This window comes from Erinaceus europaeus, chromosome 11, assembly GCF_950295315.1.
Source record: "Erinaceus europaeus chromosome 11, mEriEur2.1, whole genome shotgun sequence".
NCBI lineage: Eukaryota > Metazoa > Chordata > Mammalia > Eulipotyphla > Erinaceidae > Erinaceus > Erinaceus europaeus.
Window position 1 is genome coordinate 107,912,105 of NC_080172.1, and position 19,751 is coordinate 107,931,855.

Below are 19,751 nucleotides of genomic sequence, written 5' to 3' on the forward strand. Positions count from 1 at the left end.
GAGGGGCGCCCTCCTCCCCGTGGGTCTCCTCCGTACCCCGGCTCTGGGCTGGTCGGTGGTGTGGTGGTTTTTTGGTTGCGTGCTGGCCTAGCTCCGGCTCAGCCTGGCAGGATCTTGGCAGAGGAGTGATAGCAGTTGAAGAAACGCATGTCGATAGCTGCCTACGCTGTGGGAAGAAAAAAAAAAAAAAAAAGACTTGCCCCACGTTTGCTAGGCATCTGACCCACCGATGGCCTCCGTCCGGCCCTTTGGGTGACAGTGTCACCCGGAGTTCGCCCGCCCCCCTTTTAGGTAGGAGGTTGCGGCAGCAAAGAGAGGTCGGTGACTTTCTTGACTTGCACAGCTGCTCTCTGCTAAGGTCTATGACTGGAGCTGGTTTGGTGATGGTGGGATGAAGGAAGCAGAGCGCGACAGCCTTTGGGGAGACTTAGCAGAGAGCATCTAGGACGACGCAGTTGGTTTCGGATCCCTCAGACGAATAATGTGTGTGGTGTGGGCAAAGTGCTTGTAGGTTTTGACCCCCCCCCCCCCCGGAGTTCTCTGGCGTTTGCTTAGTGGGGAGGAAGCGAGGTGCTTCGAGGTGCTCTCTGTCCTCCCTCTCCGCGGAGATACTGGGCATATGGTGAAGACGGCCAAGCTCACAGTTCAAATGATTTCGTGCTTTCAAGGAGTTGGAAGACAGGCAGCAAAAAGCACGCGTAATAATGGGTCCAAAGTGAATTTTGATTTTGATACTTTACCTTTGTTTCAGTGCGGCTCCTTTGACTTTCAGTGCCGAAAACCATGAAGTTAGATGTTTTCAGGTACACATAACCCACAGTGCTTAATAGGACACATCCTAGAATTTGAATGAATCTGGCAAAGCTTTTAGAAGATAGTCTTCCCACGTGCGTTTCAGTTACTCACTATTTCAACCTCTTTAGGAAAAATTGATAGAATTCTATCCTAAGCTGTCAGCAATCAAATAATTAACAGCCTGCTCCGTATCTGTCACTGCTATTCTGGATACAAATGAAAATAGCAACCGAACATCTGCGGTCCAGGACTTTACAGTGTAACCGGAGAGCACAAAATAGTCAATTCCTAAGGTGGTGATGGGGAAAAAAAAGAAGAGAAGGGTAAGAAGGTTCACGGTAGGAATGGTAGTTGCTGCCATGAAGGTCAGGGCAAACCTAGCCAGTAAGGTCGCCTTTAAAGAGACCTCAGGGAAGTGGCAGGTTGCCAATTTGGGGAGAGGAAAAGAAAATGGGAGGGGCGGGACCAAGTGCCTGACTGACTGACTGCAGGGACGCCAGCTAGCCAGAGGTCTGCGACTGGCCATAGTTGAGGCAGATCAAGGTGCTCTGACTCAGCTATGCCAGCCGTGAAGGCCGAGGTTCTGGGCTATGAGAGAAGGTCTGTTTGTGTTAGATACTTCCTGAAATATTTGTAAACGACAGTATACTATGACTGACATTTGCTTTAAAGTGTGAGAAAAATTGGAGGAGTGGTAGTTGGAATAATGGCGGGATAATGGTTGTTCCCCCTAGCTTATTAGGAGACTTGAGGTTTCCTTATACTGTTCTACCTTTGTATGTGTTTGACATTTTCCTCACTACATTATAAAAATAAAGTGAAGATGGTTTCTAAGTATAATGTGAAGTTTGGAATGTTGTAATAATTTTTAACAAAACATTGCTTTCTTTTTTAATATTTTGTTTGTTTATCTTTAACCCCATCAGGGTTATTGCTGGGGCTGAGTGCTGTACTTAGAATCCACAGCTCCAGGCAGCCTTTGTTTTTTGTTTGTTTGTTTTTGTTTCTTCCTATCATTTGACAAGGCAGAAATTGAGAGGGGAAGAGGAGATAGAGAGGGAAAGAGGAAAAACACCTGCAGATCTGCTACACCATTTATGAAGCTTACCCCCTGCAGGTGGGGAGTGGGGGCTGGAACCAGGGTCCTTGTGCACTGTAATGTGTGCACTCAACCCGGTACACCACCACATGGCCCCAAAACACTGCTTTCTAATGAGTATTCGGTCAATAACTTGAGTCTACTCTAAATGGAGTTGAATAGTGCCAGAGTGCCAAGTTCTGTGCTATGAATAGCATAAGAACTGTGCCAATTACTCTATAAGCAGTATGATCACTAGAAATAGAATTCAGCATTCACATTTCTGAATAATAATTTCCATATTAAATTACAACTTGGGGAATAGACCGTTTTCTGGTTGGCCAACTGCTATACCCTTTCAATTTACTTTAAAAATTTTTTATTTATAATATACACATTTCTGGGAGTCGGACGGTGGCGCAGCGGGTTAAGCGCACGTGGTGCAAAGCGCAAGGACCGGCGTAAGGATCCGGTTTGAGCCCCCGGCTCCCCACCTGTCTGTCTTTCTCTCCCCCTCTCTGTCTTCCCCTCCTCTCTCCATTTCTCTCTGTCCTGTCCAACAACAATGATATCAATAACAACAACAATAATAACCACAACAATGTTAAACAAGGGCAACAAAAGGGAAAATAAATTAAATATATAAAAAGTAAGGAAAATATTTAAAATATATAAATACACATTTCTGAGCAAACAGAAATAGCTCAGAGTCTAATGCTACTATGGCTTAGGCCCCAGTGTCCAGGTTCAATCCCTGGCATCATCATAAACCAATATAGAAAGTGCTTGTTCCTCTCCACCCCCTTTCATTCTCACTCTAACTCACATTAAATTAAAAAAAATCTTTCTTAAATTGCACATTTCTTGTTTTCAAGAAGTGAAATCAAACTATTATAGCATGTAAATGGGCCTCATCACTCTAACCCTTCTAAGTACATATGTATATATGTTGCTACTTTTTTTAAAAAAAGATTTATTTATTTAAGAGAAAGGGGAGAGAATCAGAGCATCACTCAGGCGTAGGTGATGCCACCCCCCAGGCTAATTAAAATGCCTTACTGCTATAAAAAGAATGTTACAGTAAAATTGACAAGTGAATAGACATATACATAAGGTCTTTTAATCATTTAGGACGTTAAATTTTTTTTTCATGTTTCTGTAACATTTCTGCTGAAGTTGAAGCTGATATGAATCTAGTTGAGTGCCCTGTAGGTACCTAACACTGAGGCCCAGCTCCTGCCCTCAAAGACTTCATACTACTCCCAGTTCATCTTAGTTAAATGTTTATTGATTATTCAAATATTCATTTTGTGAATTACTATTCCCTTCATTCTTTCAAGGGAATGCATTTTCATTTTAGAATAATGTTGAAGCAAAGCTTTGCTCGTCATATTTAAAATAAGACCATATAATTTCTAAAAAAAAAAAATGTTATTTTTATACTATATAAATCCCTTAGGAAAAGGGCTGTTTAAATTTTCTGACCACCAAATTTATACTATAAAGTCCATAAGCATTTTCCATCTTATGAAGGCAGAAAGTTTTCAAATTTTAGTTTAATTCAGCAAGCATAATGGTGTGTCTAAAGTGGAGATGTAAAGATGAGTATGATACCGTCCTCAGATTATTCCAGGCAGATTTTATCTGAATTGAATTCCAAATTATTCCTGGTATACACTTCTGAAATCCTGTTTCTTTTATCAAATGTAAGCTGCAATAACTTTCCTATGTATCAAAATCTAATAAGCATTTCATTCAAAGTCTATTTAACTTCCCACTATGTAAAAACTGCATATTTAGTGTGATCCTAAACCCATATCTTTTGGCACTATTGGCATTAATATAGTAAATTGCTAAATAGAGTATGACTTGTTCACCTGATGTTAAAATAATAATGTATGATCTTAAAACAGGGGTTTTTAATTTTGTTTTAGGATTCTTACACACTGTTCCCTAATCTAAGCAAATTAGAATCCTTTTGGTTTTGATTGACCATCATTGTGCTTAGTTTCTTTTCTTTTTTTTTTTTTTCCTAAGATTTACTTCTAAACGAGAGACCAGAGCGCCACTCCATATACAATGCAGGAGAGCCTCGGGCACACAAGTGTCCTCTACCTGCTGAGCCACCTCCCTAGCCAGTGCACCCTGGTTTGGTTTTGAGAGCTCCCTCAAAGAACTCCAAAGGGCAGTACAAGTTGAGAAGCACTTACAGTTTACTAGCGCATTCTTTTTAGAATTGGGTTATACTTTTTTTTTTTTAATCTTTATTTACTATTAGTAAGAAATTGCTAGGCGGGGGAGACAGCATCATGATTATGCAAACAGACTCTCATGCCTGAGGCTCCTAAATCCCAGGTTCAATCCCCCGCACCACCATAAGCCAGAGCTGAGCAGTGCTCTGGTGTTTCTCTCAAAAATTAAATAAATAAATATTTTTTTAAAAGAAATTGCTAGAGGGGAGATAGAAAGGGAGAACTGCAGCCCTGCTTCACCACTTGCAGGTGGGGACCAGGGGCTTGAACCCGAGTCCTGGTGCACTGTAATATGTGCACTTCACTAGGTGTGCCACCACCTAGCCTCAAGTTATACTTTTTTACTTAAGAAATTTAGATCACGTTTTAAATGGTACTCTGCCTATTTAAAGAATTGATGGTTTCTAATGAGCAAATGTATATTTTCGTATATTTTTGAAGTAATGATTTACATATCTGTTTTTACCTCAAGGGTGTGGTTTCAGGTCTCCTCACATAAACAGATGTCTTTTAATCACAAGCTTTCCTTGCAGTTCTTTTTTCTTTCTAGTAGAGGCTATGGAATCCAGGCTCACTTCATAAGCTGCAGGGCTGTTCGGCAGTAAAGGAAGGATTATAGTGCCTAGCATAGCGTGGCTGACTCAATGCCAGTCCTTTCCTTACAGCAGTCTTTAGAGAAACTGTATAGACAGAGGGAAATTAAGCTGTCTGCTAGTCATTTTGCAGTATACAAAAAACTTTTACTTTATTTTATTTATTCCCTTTTGTTGCCCTTGTTGTTTTATTGTTGTAATTATTGTTGTTGTTGTTGGATAGGACAGAGAGACATGGAGAGAGGAGGGGAAGACAGAGGGGGAGAGAAAGACAGACACCTGCAGGCCTGCTTCACCGCTTGTGAAGCAATGGAGTCGGGGCCCGAACCGGGATCCTTACACCGGTCCTTGTGCTTTGTGCCACGTGCGCTTAGCCAGCTGTGCTACAGCCCAACTCTCTCAAAAAAACTTTTATATTAAACGACATTTAAAGTGCATTGGGTTTGTATTTCTTTAATTACACTGACTTTATTGTAGACCATTTTCACAAGTTTAATTATTAATTACTGTAATTCACTAAAATTTATGCTTAAAATCAACTATAGTTTTTGTTTTTTTAATATTTTTTTATTTATTTATTTTCCCTTTTGTTGCTCTTGTTCTTTTTCATTGTTGTTGTAGTTATTATTGTTGTTGTTAGTGATGTTGTCGTTGTTGTATAGGACAGAGAGAAATGGAGAGAGGAGGAGAAGACAGAGAGGGGGAGAGAAAGATAGACACCTGCAGACCTGCTTCACCACCAGTGAAGCGACTCCCCTGCAGGTGGGAAGCCAGGGGTTCGAACCAGGATCCTTACTGCTGTCCTTGCACCACCCGACTCCCTAAAATCAACTATAGTTTTAATTACTACTGTCATCAGAAAACTGCCAGGTCTATTTTGAACCTGAAGATGTTGAAAATAAAAAATTTAAGGGTAAAAAATTAAATAATCATCTGAACCAGCGTGCCATTATTACAAATTTATGTTTGTGTTTAGACAGTAGAATTAGAAATCCTTGGAGAGTAAGAACCGTGCTGTGTGCTGCTTATATATCTGGAAGTTAGTAGAAAATAAGTATATCTCATAAGTGCTCCATACTTTGATTAGTAGCTTGAGCCTTTAAGTGAGGTGACTCAAAATTACCATGTAGATGAATTTTTAAATGCTTTAGAGAAATATATGTGTACTAAGTATTGTAATATTTTGTTAGTATATCTTACAGTCTAATTAACAATGGAGAAATTTCACTCTATTAGGGAGAGAAACTCGGCTCAACTAGGGCTTATAGTTCTGGGGATTGAACCTGAGATCTCAGAGTCTTGGGCAAGAGAGGTTTTGTTTTTCTTTTTTGGTTAGAAAAGAAACTAAGAGGGAAGGGGGAGATGAAAGAGAAAGAGAGGGAGTTGGATGATAGAGCAGCGGGTTAAGCGCAGGTGGCGCAAGGTGTAAGGACCTGCATAACAAGGATCCCCGTTCGAGCCCCCCCCCCCACCTACAGGGGGGTGGCTTCACAGTGAAGCAGGTCTGCAGGTGTCTTTCCCCCATCTGTCTTCCCCTCCTCTTTCCATTTCTCTCTACCCTATCCAACAATGACAACAATAATAAATACAGTAAAAAAACAAGGGAAACAAAAGGGAATAAATAAATAATTTTTTTTTAATTTTTTAAAAAGAGAGAGAGACACCTGGAGCTCTACTTCCCACTCCTGGAGCTCCAGAACCACTATTTCCTGAGCAGGGTTTCTATACTCAGGTTTTTCTTTTTTCTTTTTTTTTTCTTCAGGTTTTTCTTTTACTAATATGTAAGCATTTCTTTTGTTGTTGTTGTTGTTTTAATTTCCCTTTTGTACCAAAAATAAGATCTTTCATTATGTATATTTGTAGACTACCTCACACATCAGTTTGTATTCTTTTTCCTTTCTCATACTCAGTTCAGCTAAGTTGTCATGTTGCAAATACTCATCTTTGCTGCATTGGACTTTTACACCCTTATATCATTTTTCAATTTTTCTTTATAAAAAGGAAACACTGACAAAAACTATAGGGTAAGAGGGATGCAACACATAATTCCCACCACCAGAACTCTGTATCTCATCCCCTCACCTGGGTGCAGAAGGTGGAAGGTCTGGCTTCTGTAATTGCTTCCCCGCTGAACATGAGCGTTAGCAGGTTGATCCATACTCCCAGCCTGTCTCTCTCTTTCCCTAGTGGGGCAGGGCTCTGAGGAAGCTGGGCTCCAGGACACATTGGTGGGGTCATCTGCCTAAGGAAGTCTGGTTGGCATCATGGTAGCATCTGGAACCTCATGGCTGAAAAAGAATTAACATATAAAGCTAAACAAATTGTTGTCTAATCATGAACCTAAAGGCTAGAATAGTTCAACTGAAGAGTGTGGGGGGGGGGTCTCCATTTTATAGATAGTAGGCCTATTTTAATTATATTCTAAAGAGCCTGTGACTATACTAGTTTTGGGTTTGTTTTTTCCCCCTGAGCCTGAAAGCTGATATGCAGGTGGATCCAAGTTATTGTCTGTCTATGTTCACATGTACCCTTAAATTAGGGCAAACTATATACCTGGAAGCAAAAATGCACAATAGTCTGCAGTGAGTCAGTATATTCAGCAAGCAAGTAGAAAGACCTAGAAAAAGACACCATAAAGTTCCTAATGAAACAGTGTCTGCTTAGACTTAGATACCCTCCTCACCTACTTTCTATTACACTTCCCTCAGTCATTCCAAAGCTAACCTTATCAAAGCAAGGCTGCAAAAGTTGAATAAGGGCAAGAGACTGGCATGCTTTCATGATGACTCTTTAGTCACTATCAGGCCACCCCATCAGCTGGGGCCCTAGTCGGGGAGTCCTGAGATTCCCAAACAGACATGAGGGGCCTAGACCTCAAATAAGTCCCTCTCTCCATTGTTACTAGTCATCTCTATCAGGAACAATACAATAGACCCCTTTGTGGGCCCCCATACAACCTTGCCCTCAATGTGGATCAACAACAGTAGAGAATATTCCATCCTCCGAAGGGAGGCTGGACAACATACTCTGTGCTACACCTGAGGAAGATGGGTCGATATTGGGGCAACTTGGAATGTTCCTACTCATGACCAGAGAATGTGAGCTCAGATCTAGAGGGATGCAGAGGTCACATAGGCTCCTAAGCTGAATAGGGGCCCAGATCAGATCAAATCGATAGGGTTTACAGTCAACAATATTTATACACTTTCCCATATTTGGGAGCTACTCTCTTCTTTGATATAGCTTTCTGGTCCTTTCTCCAGCCATGACTTCATCTCCCCATTTTTCAATTTTTAAAAAAATGTTTATTAATGAGATATTCATGTATAATGAGAATCAAAAATATTAAATAATTTAAGCAGGATTTTTACCTGAAGATTAAAAAGTTTCCTTTTCTAAATAACTAGCTTTGTGATTATTGATTTTCTGAAATATTATCAAAAGAAAATGTTTCCCTGAAACTTAGCTCACATAACAAAGTCAAGAGCTAAAAAAATATTACATCAGGCACCTGCCATCCTACGCATGCCACCCAGATTCAAGTCCTGGCACCGCATAGACACTCATAGCACCAGGGCAAGCTCTGGCGTCCCCCTCTCTCCTCTGTCTGAAAACTGTCAGCCTACAGTGGGGAAGCACATATATTCTGGGCACTGCTTACTGACTGAATGAACAAATAGAGTTGCTAAAGGGAAATCGGTGTATATGTTCCCAGCCTTTAAGATACTAATTGAAGAATTTCTTAACTAGTCATCCTTTATAAGCGATGTTCATGTGGGCATATTTCTTTGTTTACCGGGTTGCTTTATCTGGCAGGTACTTAATTTAATCATTAGAAGTAGACTTCCAGTGTGTATAATTCTCATCTGTATCTCCGTGGGAAGTCTTACTGCTTAAGATTTTCAGGCATCTGTTGAAAATACAAAGATTCTTTAAGAATGAGATTGTATAATTATCCAGCTGGTCCTGAAAACAGTGTTTTTGTTTTTGTTTGTTTTTATGATCTGTTTATTAACATGAGGGGGGAGGGAGGGGTGGAGTACCTCTCTAGCATATGCAGTGCTTAGCAGTTAGTCAGTGCCTCACCGTTTTAAGGTCAAAAACTAGCCACTGCACCACTTCCCACACTGTAGAAACTAGATTTTGCGTTTTTGCCCATTCATTACCTCTCCTATCTTCAGCTATTATGAATTTATGAACTTAAACAGTCAGTAGATTTGGTCCTGCTGTTATTTTCAGTTCTACCCATTGGACCAAAGTTTGGCTATACGTCCATCACAAAAAGGCATATGGCTTTTTCAGAGTTCATGAAGTTGTTCCTTCTAACCCCTACATAAGAAATTTGGTGGGGGTTGCCAAAAGTCTAAGAATAAAATTCTAGAGAGCTTTTCTGGTAAAAGTGTTACCCAGTTTCATTTGAAACTAGTAGACCAAAAGGGTGCTAAAACAGATGATATACTTAGAAAGTAGAGCAGCAGAAGATATTTTAAGAAATGGGAAAGTAAGGTGGACATATTTTGTTAGATAGAATTGAATCATGACCAGCAGGCATAGATAATGATGCAACATATACTGGAGGGGAATTATATGTGATAAACAACTTGAGTCATCACTTCTGGATTTAATTAAAAGTACCTACAAGTCTCCATGAAACGTACCTGGAAATCTTTTTACCTCTTTGTTATAGTAAAGGAAGTGCTGCATGTCCTCAACAACCAACATACTCAAACTAATAAGGTGTATAACCTGAGTAGATTTAACCACGTTCCATGGTCTTTGAGTGATATCTCCATAGTATGAATAGTATATGTTCCAAAACCTAGTTTATAAGTGAATTGGCTAGAAGATACACTAAAGCAAGAACTTAAGTTGTTTTCTCAGGAGACCCCTTACAGACCTAGCTTTTGTGATTAAAACACCTATAACTCAAAGCCACACTGAACATGAATAGCCCTTTTTAAAATTCATTATATACCCTGGACAAAATGATTTACATACATAATCTTAGTTCTCAAAACACTGTACTATATGTATTATTTAGCTTGTGGTGAAGGATACCCATGAAATAACTTAATCAAAAGTTTGCTCAAGTCACACAAGTAGCAACTAGAGTTTGACTTTAGGTGCAGCTGACTCAGCTGTTCCTTCACACTGCTGCTACTCCACCTCTACAAGGAAATGTTCGCATATTCTATGTAAAAGAAGTATCTTGGATTTTCTGTAGATCTCATATCATACGTTTTAGCAGAGTTAAGACGATATGTTAATTATATCCTGTAGTCATATGCACCACAATGAAGTTATGGATAAATTTCATAAGGGCAAAAATGACACGTTTATATGTCAGTTTTACAGCTGGCTATTCATATTTATGGAAAGGCTTGGATTTGAGCTTCCTTTTTAACTACTGATATAGATTCTTAAGTATATTTGGGGTATATTTTACTCTTTAAATGTATATTATTGAAAGCTGACACGTACATGTCACATTAAATTCACTAAGTTTATTTCTGTGTACAATAAATAACAGTTTACAGAAGAAAAGCTCGGCCAGGCTGAGAAGACAGAATTGGATGCGCACTTAGAGAACCTCCTTGGCAAAGCTGAATGTACCAAGACATGGACAGAAAAAATAATGAAACAAACTGAAGTACTGCTACAACCAAATCCCAGTAAGAAATTTACTTGTCTGCTTTTTAGATAATCCTTTCAAAAGGTACTGTTAGTGGGCTTTTTTAATGTAAAACGGGAAGAAAGTTTTGATGACTGTTTGAAAGTTCTTCTTTGGTTAGGTGAGGAAAAGAATGATAAGCACATCTTTGTGTCTCTCTCTAAATATCTATGCTTTCTGACAGTCTCTTGAAAACTCAGTTTCATGCTTTGACTTTGGATTCTAAGAATCATGAAGAAAACTCAGCCTTCTTTTCCTCCAGGCAATGAAAAGTGTCCCTAAATAATTAAGGGAAATTTATATCAAAGTATAAATACCAGTTAAGTCTCAGTTCTCTGTTCTCACATATCAATCCATTTGATTTCCCAGCTTAATAGCCTTGTAAATAAAGTGCACAGAAGGTCTTCAGCAAAGCAGCTTAGTATCTTGTCCAGTGTAACATAGCTAATTGATACTAGCCATTTCACTGTGTAAATCACCGAGTCTTAATCACTTTAAGATCAAAACTGAAGGACAAATGCAACAGTGCCTTTTTTCCTTAATGTCACTGTGAAAGCAATATGAAATGGAAGAAAAAGGGGAAAAAACTTTTATTGGGGCCGGTGGTGGCGCACCTGGTTGAGCACATACTTACCATGCTTAAGGGTTCAGGTTCCCACTCCCTACCTGCAGGAGGCAGGCACACAACACACAAGTGGTGAATAGGTCTGTAGGTGTCTCTCTCTCCTTCATCTCCCCTTCTCTCTCAGTTTCTCTATGTCCTAATTAAAAAGAAAAGGGAAGAAAGAAATAAGGAAAAAATGACCGCCAGGAGTGGTGGATTCATAGTGCTGACACACCAAGTCCCAGTGATAACCTTCGTGGCAAAAAAATAATTTTTCTGAACTTAGGGCAGAAATACATTCTATATTACTGCAAAATTACCTACTTAAGACTTTATGATGGCTTACTAATACCATGCTGAAATGCAGTATTCACTAATATATCAAGTAGTTTATTAACTAAATGAAATCAACATAGGATTCAGCCTTAGACTTTTGACCAAATAGGTAGAAAAGCAGCAAAACTAAGAATTACTCTCACAGCCAGATTGAAATTCTAAAATGTTGGTGACATCTTCTGAATGATTATATCTTGAACTTGGCTCATTTTTGGCTTTAACTCAATTCATATTTTTTAAGTCCCTACTTAGAAACTCTTCTGTTAACTGTACCAGTGTTTAGACTGTCATTCCAACAGCCTATTTTATGAATTATAACTAATGTTTTTGCTGGTTTCTGAGGTGTTTTTGTTCCTGGTTTAACTCATTGTACAAGTTTTTAATTCACCGTGTGAAATCTCTACTTGTGAAAGAATTTTGTGAACTTACGCAAAAAAATGCAAGAATTTAACTGTTTTTTATTAAAATTTTAATTTGTATTTTATTGTTTCTAAAAACATTGTATGTCTGGAATATTTTATTGTAGGTGGTAGTATGGATGTTTCTCTTCGCCATTATGCTAACTTTTTGTATGCCTCAGGTTTTACCCCTCTTCCTTTTTACATTAACAGTTTATTATAGTGAAGACTTTGAGTGAATATATCCTTAAAGAAAGCTATATATTTTTTTCTTTTTCTTTTTTTTTTTTTTTTTTTAGCAAAGCACTGCTCAGCTCTAGCTGATAGTGGTACCAGGGACTGAACCTGGGGTCTTAGAACTTCAGATATGAACTATCTGTTACATAAGCTTCTGTGCTGGCTTCCTTATCTCCATATTTAGAAAGTTTAAATATAAGTAAGATTAAACCAAGATAATGTACTAATGATCTCTATAATTTGGAATTGAAAGCCTAGCTTTTTCTTAAGCTCCAGTACTGTATTTGGACTGTGATATGGGGGGGGGGGGGTCAGTGAAGAAGGCAGAGATGTCAGAAGTATGTAATGCTTTGTTTCTTAGTGTTTTAGATTCATATTTTCATAGCTGAAAATCTTTAATTTTCAAATTATAGCTATATATGCTTAGAGTAGAAATTACACTAGAGGCTACGGTGTATAAAGCACTACCTACCATGTGAGGTCCTAGGTGCAATCCCTGGCACTATAAAAAAAGTGAATGGGGGTTGGGGGGTAATACGGTGGTGTTAAGTGCACATGGCACGAAGCGCAGGCACCAGCGTAAGGATCCCGGTTCAAGGCCCGGCTCCCCACCTGCAGACGGGGTCACTTCACAGGCAGGTCTGCAGGTGTCTATCTTTCTCTCCCCCTTTGTCTTCTCCTCCTCTCTCCATTTCTGTCCTATCCAACAACGGTATAAATAACAACAATAATAATAACTACAACAACAATAAAAAACCAAGGGCAACAAAAGGGGGGGAGAGAACACACTATATGATTCAAGAAAAAGGAGATTCACTAGATAATAAATGAGTATACAGTTCTTCTGCAATTTAAGGCCACACAAAATACATGATTGTTTTATTTGGAAATATTTTCTTAAAACCATATAATACATCAACAGGTAAATTAAAATGAAGTATTTGGATATATACTCAAAATTATGTTAATTTCAGTTTTATTTCATAGGATAAGGGTCTAGTAGAGAATCTTTTTAAATGCTTTTGCTTTTTTTGAAGTCATTGATAATTTAAATCTTTGTCTTAGATGCCAGGATAGAAGAATTGGTTTATGAAAAACTGGATAGAAAACTTCCAAGTCGTGTAAACAACCCAGAGCTTTTGGGACAGTATATGATTGATGCAGGAACTGAGTTCGGGCCAGGAACTGCTTATGGTAAGCAAAAGACAAATCTCTTAGGAAATATCTTTACTGCTTAGAAACAACACTGTCTTGTACCTGATTTTGCTTCAATCAACTATAACTTCAGATTATGTTAAAATTTTGAATACAGGTCTTTCAAGATAGCTCATCTGGAAGGATACCTTTGCTGTGCAAGCCCCCCAGGTTTGCGCCTGCCCCCACTGCAGTAGGGGAAGCCCTGGTGCTGTGGTGCTCTGTCCCTCTTCCTATCTGATCAGATCAGAGTGGTGAAGTTCTCGAAACAATAGAAAATATTTCTTTGGTTACAATGAGAAATGTCAGTGACCGGTGTATGATTCAATTTAAGATTTAATCTATTTAAACATATAGTCTAAGAATGCTTATCATTAGTTATAAAAAGTTAAAATAAAAATGTAAGAGTTGTTTTACTTACTGCATATGAAAGTGTTTCATATGAGGAAGAAAGGAGACCGAGAAACCAAGAGCATCACTCTGGGACAGGGAGTGCCTGGTGTCAAACCAGAAACCTCAGGCATGAAAGAAAGTTTGTTGTTGTCCCACCTTGACTGAATCTCTAATATCTCCATTATACTACTACTTGGGGCATATTGCTATTGTGGATTTTGTTTATATTTATCATCTCACTTGGTTTTTTTTCTTAGCTTCATGATTTCTGTACTAAAGTACTTGGCACCCAGTGTTTGAAAAAATCAGTAGTGCTTTCATTTTACAATAATTTCAGTACAGTACAATAAAAATGTTAATTATTTCTGGATGTTTCAGTTACATCCCATTTCTATTTTTCGCTTATTTCAATTTTTCTATTATGTTTTGCAACTGTATTGTTTGGTTCCTTTTGCTGTATGACTGTGAAGCTCAAAGTTCTTTATGTCTTAAATCTAATTTTCTAAAAGTAGTCTGATTTATACAATAATTCATAAATTCTTGGGCTAAATGGACTTTAAGATTTAGTAGTTGTCTTTATATTACCAGTAAGTAACGTTAGTACCGTGAAATGAGTTCCTCAGATCTGTCAACTGGCTTTTTTGACTTTTACGTTGTATTCTTCAGATTAGAATTTAGAAGTCTGTAGATACCCTCCTCACCTACTTCCTATTACAGTTGTCTCACTCACTCCAAAGCTAACCTTAGCAAAGCAAGGACTGCAAAATCTGAGTAAGGGCAAGAGACTGGCATGCTTTAATGATGACTCTTTAGTCACTATCAGGCCACCCCATCAGCTGGGGCCCTAGTCGGGGAGTCCTGAGATTCCCAAACAGACATGAGGGGCCTGGGCCTCAAATAAATCCCTCTCTCCATTGTTACTGGTCATCTCTATCAGGAACAATACAATAGACCCCTTTGTGGGCCCCCATACGACCTTGCCCTCAATGTGGATCAACAACAGTAGAGAATATTCCATCCTCCGAAGGGAGGCTGGACAACATACTCTGTGCTACACCTGAGGGAGATGGGCCAATATTGGGACAGCTTGGAATGTTCCTACTCATGACCAGAGAATGTGAGCTCAGATCTAGAGGGATGCAGAGGTCACATAGGCTCCTAAGCTGAATAGGGGCCCAGATCAGTTCAAATCGATGGGGTTTATAATCAACAATATTTACACCCCTTTCCCATATTAGGGAGCTGCTCTCTTCCCTGATCCAGCTTTCTGGTCCTTTTTCCAGCTCTTGACATTATCTCCCCAGACAATAAGTTGGATCTACCTGCATATCAGATTTCAGGCTCAGGGGAAAAAAGAAAAAGAAAAAAAAAAATTAGGATAGCCACAGGCCCTTTGGAATATAACTAAAATATGCTTACTAGCTATGTACAAAATGGAGAACCCCCCAACTCTTCATCTGCACTATTCCAGCCTTTAGGTCCATGATTGGTCAACAGTTTGTTTGGCTTTGTATGTTAACTCTCTTTTCAACCACCAGGTTCCAGATGCTAGCATGATGCTGACCAGACTTCCCTGGACAGACAACCCCACCAATGTGTCCTGGAGCTCAGATTCCCCAGAACCCCACCCCACTAGGGAAAGAAAAAGACAGGCTGGGAGTATGGATCGACCTGTCAACACCCATGTTCAGTGGGGAAGCAATTACAGAAGCCAGACCTTCCACCTTCTGCATCCCACAGTGACCTTGGGTCCATACTCCCAGAGGGTTAAAGAATGGGAAAGCTATAGGGAGAGGATGGGATACAGAGTTCTCGTGGTGGGAATTGTACGGAGTTGTACTCCTCTTATCCTATGGTTTAGTCAGTGTTTTCTTTTTTTAAATTGAAAAAAAAAATTTTTTTAAAACCCTTCAGTCAAGGTTCAGATCCAAAACTTTAATTTGATTGCAAAATACTTGGGTGCAGACTGTAAGGCCCTGAATTGTAACTGAAGTTAAGATGTACCTGTATTAGTAACATTGGAAGGTACTGGAAAATAATAAATTTTGGTTTTGGGAGATAATAAATTTTGTTATTGGAAGATAAAAAAAAAACAAAAAACAAATGACAGTGGTTGTTCTTTGAGAGTGATGGTGACTGCAATTTACAGGGAAGAAATGAAGTTTTTTATGGGTTATACTAGTGTTCTATGTGCATCTCTCAAAATGCATCCCATGATGCTTTTGGTATCTGCATTTATTCACTCTCTGTCATTTTTACTTTAAAAATACCCTGTAAACAAACACTGAACTCCATCTAGTGGTACGCCTGCAGAAGTGCAATAACATGCAATTTACTTGGAAGCGCATCAGAAAACAAAATGGATGGATGGTTACAAGGCGGAGCAAACAGAGCAAAATGTTAATTGTAGGACACAGGTGGGAGAAATGAGGGATTTCCCAGTAAAAGTCTTTCATCTTTTCTGTATGTTTGGTGGTGTTCATAATAAAATGTGAGAGGAATTGGCACTATATCTTTCATGGATTCATACATAACTGGTAAAATCAAATGAAAAGGACAGAAGGAAAGTATAAGCACAAAGATCAGTATAGCTGTTGTCTCTCTGAGCTTGCTGGATTGAGTCTCAAAGTTAAAAGGTTTTTTGTGTGTGTGTGTGTTTGTGTGTGTAAGGCTGTAATTTCTGAGTTGAACATGGAGGTGATGTGGATTAGCAGGTCTTTTATTTAAACTTCATAATATATATGTTGACTAGAATGTTGTACAATTCACATAGCCTGTATATACTTAATAAATTTTATATAATAAAAAATAATTTAGAAGTCTGAAAATGCTTTAAAATTCCTGTGCTTTTATTTCTAATTTTTAATGTTCTTAAATTTTAGAAAAACTTTATATATTGAACAGATTTATTATCTAAATTATAGCAGACATAGTTAGACTGGAAAGTCAAGATAGGAACTTGAAGAAATCCCAGCTCTTCACTAAGTTGAAAACCTAGAGGAGCATGAACATTAGAGAGGCTTCTGATTTTTCTTTTTTTTTTTAATCTATGAAACCTGTTTGCATCCCTAGTAATTCTGGTTAATGGTACCTTTATTATTGGACTTGAGCTTTGAACTTACTTGTTAGTATCTGACAATATACATCAATTGAATATTGTAGGCGTTGATCTACACCTTATATGTATATTATTTCAATGAATTCTTACTTAAAATCTACTTATAATGTAAATCCCACTATCTCCTTTTCAAAAACAAGGAAAATGATTCTGAAAGAGGGTACATAATTCATCTCTACTCAGCAGCTAGTAAAGTGCATCTAATCTGAGATAAACACCGAGTGAGGTAGGGAAAGACATCGTGGCACTGAAGCATCTTCCAGTGCAGCAGAGGGCGAGCTGTAGCCTGAATCTTAACTCGTGGTAAAGCGTCGCACTGTCCAGATGAAAACAATGAATTATAATGATTGTGTGATTTTTACTTGAACAAGTGACAGCTTTAGTGCAGATTAATTGCTACTTTATTTTCTGACAATGGCATACAAAAACTTCTTTCTTTCAAATAATGCCATTAATTACTGCCTACCTTGTACTTCAGTAACCTTAACCCTAATGCAGTTATGTACTTTTAGTGTCTCTGTCCTATTTGTTCCTCTGGTAAAATTCATCTTTTATGTTAATTCTTAACAATTAACTAGTATGTGATAAATTCATCTTTGATTTCTGACATTACCAGACATTGATGTAAAAAAGAAACTTCTTTCTTTCTTTCAGGTAATGCCCTTATTAAATGTGGAGAAACACAAAAACGAATTGGAACAGCAGACAGAGAATTGATTCAAACATCAGCCTTAAATTTTCTCACTCCTTTAAGAAACTTTATAGAAGGAGATTATAAAACAATTGCTGTGAGTTGGAAATATTCTTAAATATACCTCAGTTTTTAATGGCTAATTTGCTAAGAGATTAAACTGGATGTAGCAATTTATAACATTTAAATAATTTATATAGATGTATAATCTACAAAAAACAACACTAAATCTGAAGTAAAAATTATGATGATATGGGCTTTTTTGATAGCCCTGTGCTGTTACTGAGTACCTTTACATCTATTGTTTGTAACTGGCACTGAAATTTCAGTATCATATAACAGGTTTCTGGAATGATTGCAAAAATGTATTTCAAATTAGCACCTCAGGAGTTTAACCCCTATATTTCCTGTCTCTTCACATGTCAAAAAATCATTATCTTTTCACACAACTGTGTTTTATTGATAGAGTATAAGAAATTTTAAAATCCTTAAGATTTATTGCAAGCCTACTCTTTTTTTTTTAATTTCTTTATTGGGGAATTAATGTTTTACATTCGACAATAAATACAATAGTTTGTACATGCATAACATTTCCCAGTTTTCCATATAACAATACAACCCCCAGTAGGCCCTCTGTCATCCTTCTTGGATCTGTATTCTCCCCACCCACTCACCCCAGAGTCTTCTACTTTGGTGCAGAGTCTTTTACTTTGGTGCAGTGCGTCAATTCCAGTTCAGGTTCTGCTTGTGTTTTCTTTTCTGATTTTTGTCTTTCAACTTCTGAGAGTGAGATCATCCCATATTCATCCTTCTGTTTCTGACTTATTTCACTTAACATGAATTTTTCAAGGTCCATCCAAGATCGGCTGAAAACGGTGAAGTCATTTTTTATAGCTGAGTAGTATTCCACTGTGTATATATACCACAACTTGCTCAGCCACTCATCTCTTGTTGGACACCTGGGTTGCTTCCAGGTTTTGGCTATTAGAAAATGTGCTGAGAAAATGTGCTGCCAAGAATATATGTGTACACAGATCTTTTGGATGGATGTGTTGGGTTCCTTAGGATCTATCCCCAAGAGAGGAATTGCAGGATCTTAGGGTAGGTCCATTTCTAGCCTTCCGAAAGTTCTCCAGACTGTTCTCCACAGAAGTTGGACCAATTTACGTTCCCACCAGCAGTGCAAGAGAGTTCCTTTGACCCCACACCCTCTCCAGCATTTGCTGCTGTTACCTTTTCTGATGTATGACATTCTCACAGGAGTGAAGTGGTATCTCATTGTCTTTATTTGCAAGCCTACTCTTTATTGCAAATGTTACTACAGAAGTTTAGTTCACATGTTTCTTATTATAAAATATTACAGAAATTCAGTGTGATCTCAATGAGTTTCTTTGAGTACACAAGTGTTTGGACAAAATAGAACTGAAGGTGATTATGCCTAGTGCAGTAAGGAGGGAAATGTTGGACACTACACTTGTGAAATACAAAGAATTGAAACATATGAACTTGAAGAAAAAAAAATAGTCAACCCATATCTGGAGCCTTGGGAAAACTAGTGACTAGTGGGGTGGGGTCGGGGAGGTGTGGGCAGGGAAGACATGGAACTTTGATGATGAGAGTGCTGTGGAAATATACCCGTTATTTTATAAGCTTGTGCATCACTATTAAATTACTAATTTTAAAAAGTGTTTGATCAGGGAGTCGGGCAGTAGTGCATCGGGTTAAGTGCAGGTGGTGCAAAGCGCAAGGACCGGCGTAAGGATCCCGGTTCAAGCCCCGGGCTCCCTACCTTCCAGGGGGTCATTTCACAGGCCAGAAGCAGGTATGCAGGTGTCTGTCTTCCCCTCTTCTCTCCATTTCTCTCTGTCGTATCCAATAATGACGATAGCAACAACAATAATAATAATTAACAACAACAATAAAACAATGGCAACAAAAGGGAATAAATATTTTAAAAATGTTTAAGTGTTAGATCAAACATAGAAAAGACCATTAAATAAAATTTAAAATATATTGGCAACAGAGTAAAATTCTATCTAAAACTAAGGGTCAAAAAAACAAGCAGTGAATTCTTATGATTCGTTATATAGAGCTTGGAATTTGCATGAAGAAGTCTGATAATCTTACTAATTTATTCTTTTTTTAAATTTGAAATTACATTTTGGCTTAGAATTGTGGTTGGTGCTACAGTACCCTAAGAGGAGGTGCCTGTTCATTCCTTAAAGTAGAGTATAGAGGGAGGCTGTTAAGGACCTTAGCCCTAAGCCTCCTCTTGCTTACTGTAAACACTTCCTCTGCAGTCTAACAGTTTGAAACGTTTTCTCAACCTTCCAACAACCATTCTGTATGGGATCTGTGCTGCACAGCAGAATAGTTAGCAGCATTCGTTCC

General features: G+C 38.3%; 1 protein-coding gene across 7 annotated transcripts in view; it reads left to right on the forward strand.

Annotated features, from left to right (window-relative positions):
* The window catches only part of SH3GLB1 (SH3 domain containing GRB2 like, endophilin B1), a 41,284-nt gene that overhangs the window by 1,324 nt on the left and 20,209 nt on the right, over window positions 1–19,751 (forward strand). For 5 of the 7 annotated variants that reach the window (XM_060202286.1, XM_007529961.3, XM_007529964.3 and 2 more), the window contains exons 2-4: window positions 10,249–10,390; window positions 13,030–13,158; window positions 17,324–17,457. In XM_060202286.1, the coding sequence (XP_060058269.1) occupies window positions 10,249–10,390; window positions 13,030–13,158; window positions 17,324–17,457 (405 nt within the window). Of the gene's footprint in view, window positions 1–430; window positions 455–1,372; window positions 1,396–10,248; window positions 10,391–13,029; window positions 13,159–17,323; window positions 17,458–19,751 lie in introns of those variants that run through there. The other 2 variants (XM_060202290.1, XM_060202289.1) reach the window with 2 other exon arrangements.